This window comes from Pteronotus mesoamericanus, unplaced genomic scaffold, assembly GCF_021234165.1.
Source record: "Pteronotus mesoamericanus isolate MK-2021 breed Mesoamerican mustached bat unplaced genomic scaffold, CSHL_Meso_final scaffold_167, whole genome shotgun sequence".
Lineage (NCBI taxonomy): Eukaryota > Metazoa > Chordata > Mammalia > Chiroptera > Mormoopidae > Pteronotus > Pteronotus mesoamericanus.
The window spans coordinates 7,901,503-7,918,111 of NW_026555308.1; the positions used below are offsets into that span (position 1 = coordinate 7,901,503).

At 39.0% G+C, this 16,609-nt stretch overlaps 1 protein-coding gene across 1 annotated transcript in view; it reads right to left on the reverse strand.

Moving 5' to 3' along the window:
* Positions 1-16,609, reverse strand: part of GRIN2A (glutamate ionotropic receptor NMDA type subunit 2A) — a 366,398-nt gene that overhangs the window by 103,142 nt on the left and 246,647 nt on the right. The window contains exon 3 of the mRNA XM_054589568.1: positions 2,919-3,033. Within this exon, the coding sequence (XP_054445543.1) occupies positions 2,919-3,033 (115 nt within the window). The remainder of the gene's footprint in view (positions 1-2,918; positions 3,034-16,609) is intronic.

A 16,609-nucleotide genomic window follows, 5' to 3' on the forward strand; every position in this document is an offset into this window, starting at 1 on the left:
TACCTAGGAGTGAAATTGCTGGATCATAAGGATTGTGTACATTTAACTTTATAAGAAACTGCCAAACACTTTTCCACAGTGGTTGTAAGTTCACACTCCTACCAGCAATATATAAGATACTCAGTAGCTCCATATCCTTATAACACTTGTCTTTCTTCTCATTTTAGCCGTTCACTGTGTGTAAAGCGGTATCTCACTGATGACAATGATTTTAAGGCATGTTTTCATGCTTAAATCAATTTCTAAATTTTAATTTTTTTCTTTTCATTATTGATGTATAGTTGTTCTTTATATATTCTGAATATGAGTCCTTTGTTATACATACATATATATTTTTTAAATATTTTTCCCTGTTTGTGGTTTGCTTTTTTGATTTTCTAGCAATGGCTATACACAGGCAAAAGTTTTAAATTTTGAGGGAGTCCATTTTATTACTTTTACTGTATGCTTGATGTCTTTTGCATTCTGCTTTCCCAGATCACAAAAATATCCTCCCATATTTTCTTCCATAGACTTTATAGTTTTATCTTTTAAGTTTAAGTCTGAAATTTATTTGAAGTTATTTTTGTGTATACTGTGAGGTCGAGGTTTATTTTTCTTTTTACAGATACCCTGTTGATCTAGTACCATTTATTAAAAAGACTTTACCCATTGTTGTAATTATTCAAAGTAATTTGAATGTATATTTGTGGATATATTTTCATTATTTTATCATTATACAATATGTTGGTTTTAGGGTAAGATTTCATAGATAACCTTCATCAGATTGGGTAATCTACCTTCTTTATCATGAATGGATATTGGATTTTATCAAAAGTTTTTTCTTCATCTATTGAGATGACCATATACATTCCTGCTTCACCAATCTTGCAGTCCTAGGATAAACCCACTTATCCACAATGTATTATATTTTTCTAATATGTTGCTGGATTATTATTATTAATATGTTGAAAAACTCTGTGTAGATCGGTGTCATTTAAAAAAAAAAAAGTCTGGTAGAATTCACAGTGAAGCCATCTAGACCAGAAGTTTTTCTTGTTTAAATGGAAAAGCTTAAAAGCTTTTAGTTATGATAAATTTCTTAGCAAATTTAGAGCTATTCAGATTAACTATTTCTTTTTGTGTCAGTTTTAGAAAAATGTGGGTTTTCAAGTAATTTGCCCATTTTATCTACATTGTCAAATATGTTGGCATAAATTTGTCATAATTTTTAAAAATAATTTTAATGTCTATAGGATTTGCAGTGTCTGGTTGATATCTCCTCTTGCACTTTTAGTATTGGTTATTAGCATTTGTGTGGTTTTTGTATGATCATTTTTGCTAAGAATTATGAATTTTCTTAATCTTTTCAAAGAACTAGCTTTTGGCTTTGTCAATTTCCTTTCTATATTGTGTTCTACTTTGTTGATTTTTAATCTTATGCTTATTATTTCCTTCCTTCTACTTCATTTGGGTTTACTTTGTTCTTCTCTTTCTAGCTTCTTAATGTAAATCACTGACTTTACATTTTTTTTTATTATAAGCATTTAAAGCCATGAATTTCCCTCTTAGCACATCATCAGCTTTATTCTTCCAAATTTTGATATGTGGTGTTTTCATTGTCATTCCATTCAAACCACTCTATAATGTCTTTCTGGATTCTTCTTTGATCCACGGGTTATTTAGAAGTGTGTTACCTAACTTCTAAACATCTATTGATTTTCTAGATATATTTTTGTTATAAATTTTTACTTTAATGCTATGTGGTAGAATACATTCTGCATTATTTCAGTCTTTTAAAATATATTTAGACTTTTTTTATGCTCCAGAATTAGTCTAGTTGGTGAATTTTCTAAGTGCACTAGGAGAAATGTCTGTTTTGTCAGTGCTGGATGGAGCACACAAAACCCTCCACAGCTTCATCTTTCCTGTCTGGGAATCTGTCACACTGACCCCCACCCTGCCAAAGTCAATGTTTCCATTGCACAGTATTTTCCTCTGAGCCTAGTTAATTATAGTATGGTACCCACACTGCATCTGGTATTTTCCTAGCCCCCTGGGGTCTCTCAGGCCTCCATGTGATGTGCAAAGTGAAGATAAATCTCAAGCTGGTGAAATAGTTTGGAAGCCATGCATTGCCCATCAGAAAAGACAAGATAACAATAAAGGCTTCCTTTTTGGTGTCTTTTATTTCACTCTTTATGTGAGATTGTGGTGACTAATTTGAGAGTTCAATTATGGGGTAGGAGAGAGTGCTGCTGGGACAGCTATTGTCATTGTACGTGTGCCATCATCTGTAAATCCCTGTGATGTCTTCCCTCTCTGATTCAGAATATGGCTTGTGTGGTATGTGAGATAATTTTTTTTGGTGCCAAGATATTTTTTATAGTTAATATATATGTACTAGAAAATGTGCATATGGGAAATATATGTGTATAATGTGTATGGGAAATATAACCTCCCTCTCCAACCTATGCTCTATAAAAGTGACACACTTAAATTTTGGAAATTAGTTGATTTAAAGTAAAAGACTGAGTCAATGAGAATACAAGGCTTCATCCATATGGTTAAATGTGTAAACATGGTACACAATTATGAAGTTTAAGCAAACTGGTGTGATAACTGCTATACTGTCAACATCTGCTGCTACAATAATGTGAACAAAACTCCATTGTTTTGAAATTATCCTAAGTTCTTCAAGGTCTCTTCCTCCTGAGATTTAAGAACCCAGCATAGAGAGCAGCATACAATTACCACAATGTACCTGGGGAAAACATTCCAATTGTACCTGACAATATTTGCCTCCTGCCTCATGCCAAGAAGGCTCTAGGATCTGGGGCAACTCAATGGGAAATGATTTGGGAAAAGAAGTAATTCGAGTCCTTTGTTGCCCAGGCTTTCATCCCTCACCTGTGCTCAGCAGTCAGAAGGACACTCACCTTTTCCCACTCTCGGTCCTTGTTCAGCACAATCACCACCAGCCTGGGGTGTACCTGATAGCCTTCCTCAGTGAAGGACAAGTCTTTGCCGTTCCATGTCACATTGACCATAAATCTAGAAAAAGGAAGAGAGAGGCAGTTTTTAGGGAAGAATCAAAGAGGAGTCAAACAAATGAGTGGGTACCACCATCACTGTAACACTGAAAAACTGTAAACTTACAGTGCCATCAGCATCTCAAGCAGCCTCTACCTGTGGAAGTATTGGCACACATGCAAGCACTGCCAGCAGACCAGGCACTCTTTTCCATGTGCCCCTACTCATTCTCAGAATCCCCAATCCTGTACAGGCTTTAGTAATTGACTGCACTTAGCACATGGGACAGAGCCTTTCTGTCCTGTCAGACCCTTACGCCCTTGTTCAAATGACCATCTTACAAGAGGATCTGAAAGCATGTTCTATTATGTTTTAACAAGCTTCCCTAATGGAAACACATAAACTCATAAACCACATCATATACAATTTCAAAGAAACGATTTCCCCTCCATTTATTATTTAGTCAATTTACTGAACGTTTGCTACATGCCAGGGCTCAGCTAGTTGGTTGGAGATAAATAAGGAAACAGGTGTAATACCTCTCCTTATGAAGTTTACAGTGTAAGGGGAAATATAGGCATTGATTGATTAATTATAGATGTAGGACAAGTGCTACAACAGTGAGGTGGGTGTGCTGGATGAAAGTGAAAAAATGGCCATCAGGTGAGACTTCTATGAGGAAGTACAGCTTATCCTGCAGAATGATTCAGCTTTAACTAGGTAGGAAAAGACATAAGCATGCTCCAGGCGAACGGGACAGCCTGTGCAAAAGCCCTGGGGTAGTACATATGAAGGACTGAGTGCAAACCAGTGAGGAAGAAGCAGAGAAAGGCAGGGGAACGTACATTGTGGTATGACTGAGATAGTGAATAGGAGCAGATGATGCAAAGCTTTTCAGGCCATGTGAAGGAGCTCCATCTTATTTTAAAGTAATGGAAGACAATGAAGGTTTTAATTAGGGAGGTGATATAATCATACTTTTCTTGTATAACATGACTTGAAGGCTGTATAGAGAATAAGTTTAGGGGGAACCAGACTGGATACAGCAGGCTTCATTACCATGTTCTTACTGTCCACGTGACAGATGACACTAGCTTTGGTCCTGCTGTAGCCTCAAAGGAAGTGAAGTAAGAGTTGGAGCAGCAACAAATAGGACCAAGTGGAGAAATGTTTCGCAGGTATTTAGTGATGAATTAGGTGTGAGGGCGAGAAAGACAGGTACCAAGGACAATGCCTCAGTGTCTGCCTTATATAATATCTCTGCAGTCAGCTCTTGGCATAGGCATTTTCAATGCGGGTGACATCTGTCTGTCTTACAGTACTCTTATCTCCACCACTCCTCAAAGTCACCTTGCCAGTAGTCAGATTAAACTCAGATGGGGAGGCAAGGCAGAGCGCACCTCTCAGGATTTGGGTGGGGTGTCCCCAGAGGTCCACATTTCTTAGCAGCTTGAGAAGAATATGATGTTGTTAAAGGCCTCCAAGAGAACATACCACTTAGCAGACACTTAATAAATAAAGTATGTTGGATTGAAGCACTCAAAGACCTCCCAGAAATACATGGTATTTCAAAGTCATAGCACTTTCCTGCTTTACATTCCTTTGACATTAAAAGCAGTTCAAAAAGTAAAATATTAGGAATACTAGACTCCAGAAAAATTCCAAGAAGAGAAATTGGCCTAACTAGTCATGTGTTCACGCCTAGGCTGCCATACTGCAGAAAAATTGACTGTGTTGTGGTGGGGAGAATCAGTTAATCGGTTCTCCAATGAGAAGTGAAGAAACTGGGGTAAAATCAAAGAACAACTATTGTGTACCCATTCAATGCACTATTTGGGTCATTAAAAATCATGTTTTTAAAGACAATTTAATGGCATGGAGAAAAGACATGGTGTTTAATTTTAAACAAGCAGAAAAGAGGATAAAGATAAGGCTCGTCGATGCATGGAAGAATTACAGGCACCTTTTATTTTCTTTTGTGTCCTTGTAGTATCCAAATTTTATGCAAATACTTCTATTTTTAACAAAAATACTGTTTTTAACATAAAACACTGCTCTTCTAGAAGAAGCAAAGAGTGATTACTATTCTATTTGGTGCATTTGAAGCATCTCAGATCATTTCCTGGTACGATAACTTACTGATTCAACAACTATTTACTGAATGTCTACAATGTGTCAAGCATTATAGGGAGTCCTGTGGATACAGAAATAATAAAACACAGTGCCTGTGTATCCTCTTACCCACATTCTTACAATTCAGTGGCATAGAAACATAAACAATGATAGTGCTAGAATGCTGCTTGTGTACTGATGGACTGTGAGAACATAGAGGAAGATCCTCTAACTCAACCTAAGGGCTCTAGGGAGAGATTCCTGGGAAATCTTTTTTTTAAAAATCCTCACCCAAGAATTTGCTTATTGATTTTAGAGAGGGGGCGAGGGAGGGAGGGAAAGAGGGAGAGATACAGAGATGAGAGAGAGGAGCATCGGTCTGTTACCTCTCATATGTGCCCCAACCAGGGATCTAACCCACAGTCTAGGTATGGGCCCTGACCAGAATTGAACAGGGACCTTCTAGTTTACAGGACAGTGCTCCAACCAACTGAGCCACGCTGGTTCCTGGTGTGGATTCCTGGGAAATTTTGAAGAGTGAAGGGATTGAGGAGAGGCACAAGAAAAGGATTCAGAGCAGGGGAATAACCTTAAGTAAAGAAGACTCAGCACCAAGGGGATATGCATACTAGGGGAAGTAGGAAATAGCTTAGCAAGGCTGGCAGGCCGTGGGGTTTGTCTGAAGGGAATCTGTGAAGCCACATCATAAAGGACCTTGAATGATACCCTGATGAGTTTGGATTTTGTTCAGAAGGCTATGGGGACCCATGAAAGGTTTCAAGTAGAGGTATGATGTATTCACATTTGTTGCCAATGGAGGCAGAAGTAAAAAATATTTCTTGGCATTTGAAGACAATTTCAACATTTTTTTTTTTATGGTTAAGAAACATTCATTATCTAGACAATTGGAACTGGGGTTGTGTGCTTGTTTGTTTATCCTTTGATGCTTCCTGGCTGGCATTTGATGAACTGAGTGGATGCAGTCCAGGCAGGTCCATTTGAGGAGAGTTCCACTTCACATACCCTTATTGAGACCCTTGACAAGACAATTTGCATGGATTGGGAGTTTAAACAAGGACTAAATTTTGGTCAAGTTCCTCATTATCAACAAGCTTTCAATGTAACTAATAGGGGTCTAAAGTAAGCTGTTTATATTTTTCAAGTTGATTTTTTTGGGTTTGTTCCTCATAGTTATTTTTAGCTTTATCACATTATTTGACACTGTCAGGACAGAGTTAACATTTGGTGGTAAAGTGTGTTGACAGGTTATCACCAGAAGTGCCATCCATATGTCCATCCATCCATCCATCCATGACCGTCTATCCCTCAATATATTCATCCATTCATCTATGTAATAGACATGTTTGAATACTTAATATATGTCACACCTCATGCCAAGAACCATGCTAGGGAAGTAGTACAAAAATAAGCAAACTTATGCCTGCAACAAGTAACTGCAATAAGGAACAATAATGTAAAAATTAGAGATATGAACTAAGTAGGTTGGCGAAGAGTGTAAGGAATAGAACGGCCAATTCTATTGTGGAGGCAGGGCTGAAATAAAAAAAAAACAAAACAGAATGGAAGACGTTTGGGTTGTGTTGGGGAAGAAGTGTAAGGGTTGGCCAGGTGAATGGCAAGGGGAAGGAAAGGAGATACACTGCACAGAGGAAACTTCAAAGTCAAAGGCCAAAACCATGAAACAGGATGGAACTCCTTTCATGGAATGTCAAAATAAAGACTGAAGACAAAGACCACCTGTATCCTTTACGTGGGCCAACAGAAAATCTGTTACCAAGATACTTTATAGCTATGGCCCAAACTCATAGTTAGGCCAGCCAATTCATAGAAGTTTCTTCTTCTTCTTCTTCTTTTACATTTCAGTTGAACCCCATGAAGTCTCAAGCCAGGTTTTGATATCCAGCACTTGGGGATAGAGTTCATGTTGGATCAACCTACTGCCCTAAATGTGGGTGAAACTGAAAAACCTAGTCAATTATCAAGAGGTTTGGAAATATTCAATATGTTATCTGTTTGGAAAAGGCAGACTGGAGAACAAATGTTTTGGGTTTGGCATAGACACTAGCCCCAGGGAGACTCATTCACAGGGTTATGTTGTAGGAACCAAAGGTCACAGTCACCATTTTAATCAAGGAGCTAGCTTGTACTGTTGGGTATACAGGTCCCCTTTTGCTTTGCCAATTGAATCTACTTAAATCCCCTTCTTCTTTAATCCCCCATCTCTATTCCTTCCACTCACTCCCTTTTCTCCCATTTTATAGTGCAATAAGAAGGAATTAGCAGGGTGATTATTATATGTAATCCCTCTTCTTCAAATTTTATGGAGACAATTATATAGAAATTCTCATGCTCCAAATTTTTGTGTTCCTTTATGATTCAATATTCTGGACCAATGAGTCCATATACTCAGTGTTAATATTGTCTCTTTTTTCTTACTTTCTTTTTTTATTAAAGATCTTCAGTTCTTTGGGAGAAAAAAACCCCTCCAACATAATTTTTTGCTAAACAGTAATTTCATTCTGAAGTTGGCAGGGAGCAAGTACCAATTACCTTCAATTCCCCCATCCAATTTCTAGGAAGGACAATCCATATTTCTTTAGGCTTTCCTCCCATTTAAACTTGTTCCAGAGCAAAATTCTTTACCGGGGGAAATATCATTATACACCCCATTGCTTAGTCCCCATTAACACCTGCTGGGCACTTGTATTAAACAGTACAGTTTTATCACTGTTTTGTTTACCTCTTGAAAATTGATTATAAATATTTAGTGGCCAGATAAAATATGAGAAATTCTGGCTACTGCTAAGCTTCAAGTTACATTTTCAACATTTCCATCAGGAACAATAAATACATGAAAGCACTCTCGCAAAATGCAGAATCGGGAGGCTTTCCTGGTTTGCAGAGGGTTCATTTCTGGGTCTTCATCATTCACTGATGGTAAAGTGTCAAGCAGTTTTTTTTTTTATTGTTAGTGATATACACAACACTAAACCAAAAATATGTAAATGTATAAGGTAGGGCAAAAGTAGGTTTACAGTTGTTCATATACAAAATAATACTATAACAAATAAGTAATAATACAAGAATAAACTCTGCGTTTTGCATACTCACAACTCCGAACAGACTTTTGCTGTACCTGCATATGACTTACATACAAGTTTTCTTTGGTGTCTAGTCTTAGAGGGTATGAAGCTAAAGTCCATGTGAAAGAGACATTGCTTGTAATTTGTGCCTTATGATGTTGTGTGTGGGGATGAGAAATAACATTGAAAAACAAGTAGATCATTTTTTTCTATATCATTATGACTATAAAAAATTGGGCTAGATATGTCATGTTCTCTCTAGACTTGCACTATTTAAAGCAGTAGGCACCAGCTGCAGGTGGCTGTTGAGTCCTTGAAAGGTGATTAGTCTGAAGGGAGGTAAGCTACAAGGGCATGACACACCCTGAATTTGGAAGACTTTGTATTAAAAATAGTGTAAAAGAGCTCATGAACAATTTTATATTGATTTCATGTTGAAATAGTTTAGACATGTTTGGTGCAGTAAAATATATTTTATTAGAATTAATTTTTATTTGTTTAATGTGCTGCCAGAAAATTTCAGATGACTTGTGGCTCACATTATATATCTATTGGACACCTTTTCGAGACTGTCTTTGGTGTTTTTGTAAACAATCGACAGTATGCATCATGAAGGCAGTTAATACTCTGCCCTGTTTGGTGTTGCAGAGTGTCTGGCACATAGATGGTGCTGAACAAATAATGAAGAATGGATAAAAGAACAAACTGCTATTTCTATGCTGTGGACGATAGAACCAGGAGAAGAACCTGGTCCCACCACTCCCCAGATATGTCATTTTGGACAGTGTATTGAAAAGTCTCCCAGCATCCGTTTCCTTCTTCATACAAATAGATCAGGTTCAACCATATAAACTAGCCATGACAGTTTCACATGGTTTAACCTCATAGACACTGAACTCCTGGGTTTGGAAGCGGGATTAGTGACAGCGCCCATAAAGTGCCCAGCACAGTACGTAGTATACCGCTGTTGCCTAATAAATAGCAGTTAACATTTATGTACATTTTTGATACTATTTTACCACCCTGTTGTATTTTCAAACACTCTACCCCAAATGCAAGCTGGTCTTTTAAAATCCATGCCATCCAATACATCCATTTCCAGGGTCCTTCTGTCCTTTTGTCAAAAGTCACCCACATATGGGCTGCATCAGCTCCTTTAACTTGACTTAAAATGTTTCATCCCCCTAGATTTCTTTTTCTCTCTTTTGCCTTACAGTGCTAAGTCTCCTTTAACTTCCCAAATCTGATTATTTGAAATGTTCTCTAGACATATTTATTATTCGCCATTTCCCTTCAGACTTTAATTCTCTTACTGTTTCATAAATGCCACTGTAACCCATTTAGTGTTTCTCAATTTGAGGTTAATTTTCCATCTGCTTTGCCATTTCCCACATTCCCGAGGGCCTTTTCCCAAATCATGCTGTCCCTTAAATACCTCTTTGAACTGCTTTGGGTGTCACCATTTTTCGTTTGTCATTTAATTTACATGTTTTTATTTTTCAAAACAGAGTCACTGTTTCCTTAACCTCTTTTAAGTTTGCAAGACACTTTTTTTTTTTAATGGTTTTGCTCTTCCCAGTTTTCTCTTGTAGGTTTGAAATCCTTTCAACTTTGCTGCCTCTCCTAGCACCCTCTCTTCTCCATTTCCTTATGGGCATTAGCTCTCTGCTGTCTATAGAGCAAAATCATGGAGCTGTCACTGGGTTCAGTTCTTAGCTCCTGGACAGCCCCTTCCCCTGAACACACCCTTGCATGTCTTTTCAGCAAGTTTCTGAATGAATGCACTTTCCTCTTTGTCCATGGCTCAATTTCTTACACTCCTTGGTGGTTTCCCATTTCCTCTGAACAGTTACCAAAGGCATGACCACAGAGCCCAGCATCCTCCAAAATAAACACAGAAACTACATAATAAAGAAAAAGAAAAAGACTGGGTTTAAGGAAAGAGGGGAGTGTTTACTCTTTCAACTCAAATTTTAATGTAGCCAATTAAAAAAAATGTGCACTGACTGGTGTGGCTCAGTGTCTCCTGTAAAACAAAAGGTTGCTGGTTCAATTCCCAGTCAGGGCACATGCCTGTGTTGGGGGCCAGGACCCCCACTGGGGGTGTGCAAGAGGCAATCGATTGATGTTTTTCTCCCTCTCTTCTTTCTTCCCTTTCCCTCTCTCTAAAATAAATAAATAAATATAATCTTTTAAAAAATAATGTTAATTGTCCTGGCTGAGCGATACTGATTTTTTTTTTTTAATTGGTACAGTAGACAGTGAGCTCCCTAAAGGCAGGGATCTTTGTTTTGATTACTGCGATTCTAAAATACCTAGAAGAATGAGCAGAGGCCTCCAGGAAATTGCTTCTTTCCTGTGCAACAACTTTAGACAGGCAACTTTGCAAGACGATTTTGGTTTTGGAATCCAAGAACCTGGGTGAGAATGCAGTTCCGTGACTTTCAGTCCCAGGTAGGTAAGTATCCTAAATTCTCAGAGCATCTGTTTCCTCTTCTGTAAAAGTGAGGTATGTAATATGGCCAGCAGAGTGTTTGGCACATAATAAATCATGATTGCAGTTGCCATTGTTTTACGTAATTATCTTTTCTCCTAAAATTTGAGATTAAAGGCTTTCCTTTAGATATTGGAGGATCATTTTGGCTGCTAACTCCAGTGCCCCAAGGGAGACAATGCACCCACTAGGCCCCTACCCCAAGAAAACAGGAGAAGATAATCTGACTGCTCGGAGCCTGCAGTCCCACCCCTCCCCCTGACCGGGCTGTGGTGCAAGGGTGATGACTCTGTGCCAGCCTGTCCTTCACTTCCCCTGGGCTTCTTGTCTGTATTTGGTGAGCACACCTAAGCCAAAGGTGACTTCCTGGAGACATGTTCCACATGCTGTCTATTGTAGTGACAACTTATAGTAAGTTAGGGCAAAGCTTACTCTATAAATATGACCACTCCCCCTCCCAAACATTCTCTCACCAGACCGCATACTTGTACCACTTGGCCAAAGGTTTACCCTGGGAGAAGGACACATACATGGGATCTTAGATGCATGTCCTAATTCTACTCATTAGGAGTTCTTGGAAGGCTGAGTGTTCATTAAAAAATTGGTTCTCAGAATCTCACTCTGCTCTTGCTTCTTATGTGTGTGGTTCTTTCAGGAACCTGGTTGGAGATCTGGGAAATTCTTGAAGTTCTGGATAGTATTTTGTAACACTATCAATAGCACCAATTATATCACCATTAACCTCTAATGACTCTGCCTCAGCTAACCATTTGGAACTGGCTGGCACATAGGTCAATGGAACTGCCCTTGTAATGAGCATCTCCTCCAAGAGAGCCATAAAAACTTAGGTAACTTGAAAAGCATTTTCTGTGAGGTCACTTGATCATCTGCGTCTATGCATCCAAATTACCTGGAATCACGAATAGGCAGTTACGTGTGGATATTGCCCTCCTCCCTACCCCCCGGGGGGGGGGAACAATGTAAAGAATGAGATGATATGGCTCAGTTCAAGGTGCAATTTTATCAAAGGTATTCTGGATATCCCCATACTAGAATATAGCTCCCATAAGAACAGGGGAATTATCTATTTTGTTCTCAGCTGTTCTCAACATTCCAGAACCTGAAACAGTGTTTGGCAAAAAGGAGATGCTCAATACACATTTACTAAGAGAATAAAAAGTCTCCTTTAAAATAAAAAGTTCTTTGTCATGTTTTCTTTCCCCTGAAAATGAGCCCTGCTTTACCCATCTGTCTGGTGGCTGTCTGCCTGTGCTCCGTGGATGACTGGGTATCTGATGAGGTAATTCAAACAGAGGAGAGGTTGGGGATGAAGCCCTGAGTCCTAGGAGTTCTACCTCTGGTTGAATATTGACTATATTGTATTTCTTTTAAGTTATTATTTGGGAAAAATCTACTACTTACATTAGTCAATTAAACAGGCAAGCCAGGAAACAATGAAGAGACTTTCCCCCCCCCTTGCTTATATACAGGAAGAGTTCTGGTCTTCAAATCAGGAGACCTGTGATCTTGTCCCACCTCCCTGTATTGTGAGTGACAGCAACTTCTCAAGGAAAGAGACTAAAATGTATTTGACACCTAATATGTGTTAAGAATTGTACCAGATGCTTTCCATATGGTCCTGAATTTTTACCCTAAGAACTAAGCGTGGACTTTCCCATTTTACAGAGAAGGAAAAAAGGCTCAGAGGATTTTATGATGGTACCAAAGGCTACACGGTGTCAGACGCTTGTGATTGTCCATCAATATCTTCTCTCCTCTTGTGCCTTTGTAATAGAAACCCCCATTTTTAACTGGCACGTAGCCTTCTATAATAAACTTAACATTGCCCAGCCTTCCTCATCACTAGGCATGATCATGTCATTACATTCTGGCCAATAGAAGAGAGAAGATATGACTTGTATAACTTATAGGAAATATCTTATAGGGAGGGAATGAGTCTTTCTCTACTCCTCCCTCCTTTTTGATGGCTGCAATGCAGCAGATGTGGTAGCTGGAGCACTGAGAGCCACCTTGATCACTATGAGGCAGAAGTGACTGGCTGAGGGTGGCAGAGCCACAAGGAAGGAGCAACCTGGGTCCCTGACATCATGCAACACCACACAAGCCCTGAACCAATTTTGAACTTTGTTTACAGGAAAGAAAATTTGACACCTATCTTGTTTAAGACACTTTTATGTTTTGGATTGTGTGTCACTCAAAAACAAAATTAATCTTAGCTGGATTAAGTGGTCAAGTGGCTATATGAACCAAAATGGATTCCAAAGACTACGAATGTAGCTGTACCCACTATCATTTATCCTGTCTGCACTTCAGTTAACCTTGTCTGAAGAATATGAGCATGGCACCACATATCTTTTGTTTCCTTCCAGCTCTGCAATATTTGATCCCATCTCCTGATTTCGCTCCCAATACATAATCCTGTATTTGGTCCTACCCCCCTCTCTTAGTATGTACTGTTCTTCTGACCCAGGATGCCTTTCCTCCTCATTATGTTCAATATAAACCCAGTACTTTTTTTTTTTTGGCAAGTCTAATTTCAAGCTCCATTTCTGCCATGTGGCCTTTCCTTAGTTCTTTTTAATCCATACATCATGTTATAGCTCTTAGAAATATGTTGCCCCTACTGTTCTTTAAGAATTTCACATCTACCCATTTGGCCTCGCCAGATCAGATCTTGGTCTTAGTCATTCATGTTTATCTAATACGATGCTGTTGGGCACAGTATGCTCAACATTTATCGACTCAATTAAAAAAGCAGTACGCTAATCTTCACCTCAGGACTATCTTTTTCTCATTTAACACCAAACACAGGGCAGTGGTGATGATAAACCAGGCCACATGTCTTAGTCCACATTATATTCTGCAGCTATAATTCCTTTTCATCCCTTACATCATGTTTATTGGCCCCCCTTCATGATCATCTCAAAGCCTCACCACAAAGTCTTACCTGATTCCTCCAAATCAGATGTGTCCTCTCCCAATTCTCAAGTCCTGTATCTCAAGTGGTATTCTCTTCTCTTAAAATAAACCTTCATTATTTATGTGTAGTCTTACCCACTTGGAGAGAAATTTTAAAAGATACCTTTCTTTGAAGACCCTTGTGATGGCTAAGAGACGCTTGGATTGCTGGAAGAACATTATTTCTGGGTGTGTCAATGAGGGTATCTCTAGGAGAGACTAGTGTTTGAATTGGTAGAGTGAGTAAAAAAGATAACTCTGATCAGTGTGGGTGAGCATCATCCAACCTGTTGAGGGTCTGAACAGAACAAAAAAGACAGAGGAAAGACAGCTTTGTTCCCTCTGCTTGAGCTCAGATGTCCATTTTCTCCTGCCCTTGAAATCACTGCTCCTGGTTTTCTGGACTTTGGACTTGGACTAGAACTTACACCACGGCCTCCTTGGCTCTCAGGCCTTCTGAACTACACCACCAGCTTCTCTGGGCCTCCTCCTTGCGGATGACAAATCATGGGACTTCTCAGCCTCCAAAGTCATGTGAGCCAATCTTTCATAATAAATCTCTTTCTATATATCTATCTATATATATCTATTAGCTGTTTCTGTGGAGGACCTTGACAAATACAACCATTGGTCAGAGCTGTGAAAATAAAACACAAACCTGTGGTGAATATGAGGCAAAAAGAGACTTCTGGACTTAATGTTATTCATAACCTGCACAGCTTTATCACCTCTGTGAGATTATAAACTCCTTGAGGACAAGAGCTTCTAACCCAGTAATTCGAACTCTGAGAACATTGTCCGGTAGAAAGAAGAGCAGAATTAGGAATAGACAAGTTGAAGTTGAGTTTTAAATCCACCGTTATTGGCACTATACCCTTAAGCAAATCACCCAAGTTCTCTGAGATTCAGCTCACTCCTGTGTCAGTGGGGGTAACACCACTGTCTTGGTCTGCTCTGGCTGCTATAATAAACTACCATAGACTGGATGGTTTAAACAATGAGCCTTTGTCCCTCACAGTTCTGGAGGCTGGAAGTCCAGGATCAAGCCCCAGCAGATCTGAGTTCCGGTGAGAGCTCACATCCTGGTTTACAGATGGTCATCCCATTGTTGTACCCTCACCTGGTGAAAACAGACCAATCTGGTGTCTCTTACTCTTTTTATATGGGCACTAATCCCATCATAAGGGCCCCACCCTCATGACTTCATGTAACCCTAATTACCTTCCAAAGGCCCCACCTCCAAATAACATCGCATTGGGGATTAGAGTTTCAACATATGAATTTGGGGCTGGGGGGTATACAAACAGTCAGTGCATAGCAATCACATCATTTAATGGCAGTAGTGTTAAGAGTTAGAAGAGGGCCTATAACAAATACAATTCTGAGATCCCTAAGTAATGTGAACAATTATCCTGGTTTCCCTGGCACTGAGGGGTTTCCTGGGACACAGAGCATTCAATGCTAAAATCAGGACCACAAATTATAGACCATAGACTAAGAGTTTGGTCCATTAAGCAACACTTGAAAAGCATATCTGCAAAGTGCCTTCAAATCCATTTCTTAGCAAATAACTAAATTCAAACAAATATTAGTCAAGTACCTATTATATGTCATCAATGTGCAGGAGATAAGATAGTAAGTAAGAAAGTAAAAGACTTGTAGTCCTTTCGCCAAAGTCATTTGGAGTTTAGGGGGAAACAATTATTATTGGGAAATAATTATAATAAACAGAAATATATTTGCAACCAAAGCCCCTGATGCTATAGGAACATTAGCAGGGGGACCTAACCCATCAGAATATTGATTAGTCTTTCATCATTCCATCTCTACCTGCTTTTCTTAAGGGCAAACAACAAGTTGAGTTCTCAGGAGGAAACAAAACCTCTTACGCCTTCCCGGACAGGGAAGGTAACATCCATGAGTAAAATGGGCCAGGTACAAGATTATAGAAAGTGGTGAAAACCCCATGTAGACGCATTCAAAATCATTTAAAAACAATACTTTAAATGAAATCAAACACATCTGCTTATATTCGAACTTAAGAATATCTGTGTTCCTTCCTCTAGCAAAAACGAAGGCTTTCTTCTATGATTACATCCCTTGTAGGGTGGCTTATCGACATACAAAAAGCACTCGTCTTTGAAAAAGGCCTCCCTCCTGCATATACCTGAACATCTTCGCTTCCCAACATGCCCTTAATCCCCCATAAAAAATAGATCTGGTAGGGGAGGTGTGCACCTGTCCCAAGCTGGGTCCATCAGATTCTCTCTTCTGGGAATTTGAAACTTGATAGGTGAGACAGACAAGAAGTTTTTGGATCTGGACCAGGGTGATAGTAACTTTCCTCCATCAATGAATATTGCTCCACCTTTTAAATTTTACCAAACCTTGGCTGCTCAACTTTGATTTTTAAAGATTCTCCGATAAAGTTCCAATATATGTTTTAGCATTCCTTCTTCACTGCCTGCTTTTGTTTAAATTAAGCTGGTCGAGTTAATTTCTGCTACTTACTGCCAAAACACCTTAAGTAATACTCACTTTGTTCCTATCTGAACTGTTATAACATTTTACCTGGTCTTCAGATTCCCTGTATATTATCTCCCACACTCACATTAATAAGCCCACCTCCCAGATAAATCATCTTAAAACTTAGTGCTGATTATGTACAACTGTTCTCAAAAGCCTTAAATGACTCCCTGTTGCCCCAAAATAAAATCCATGCTACTTAGCCAGCTTTAACGTCTAACCTTGTTTCCTTAAACTTTTCTATGTATCCTGCTTTGGAGCAAACCAAACACTTCAGGGCGTCCTACTAAAGCCTTATGGTATCTGACTTTATGGCTTTTGTTCCTACATTTTCTTCCACTGGGAAAGCAGTATTAGCTGTTTTTTCTGGCTACTTCCATTT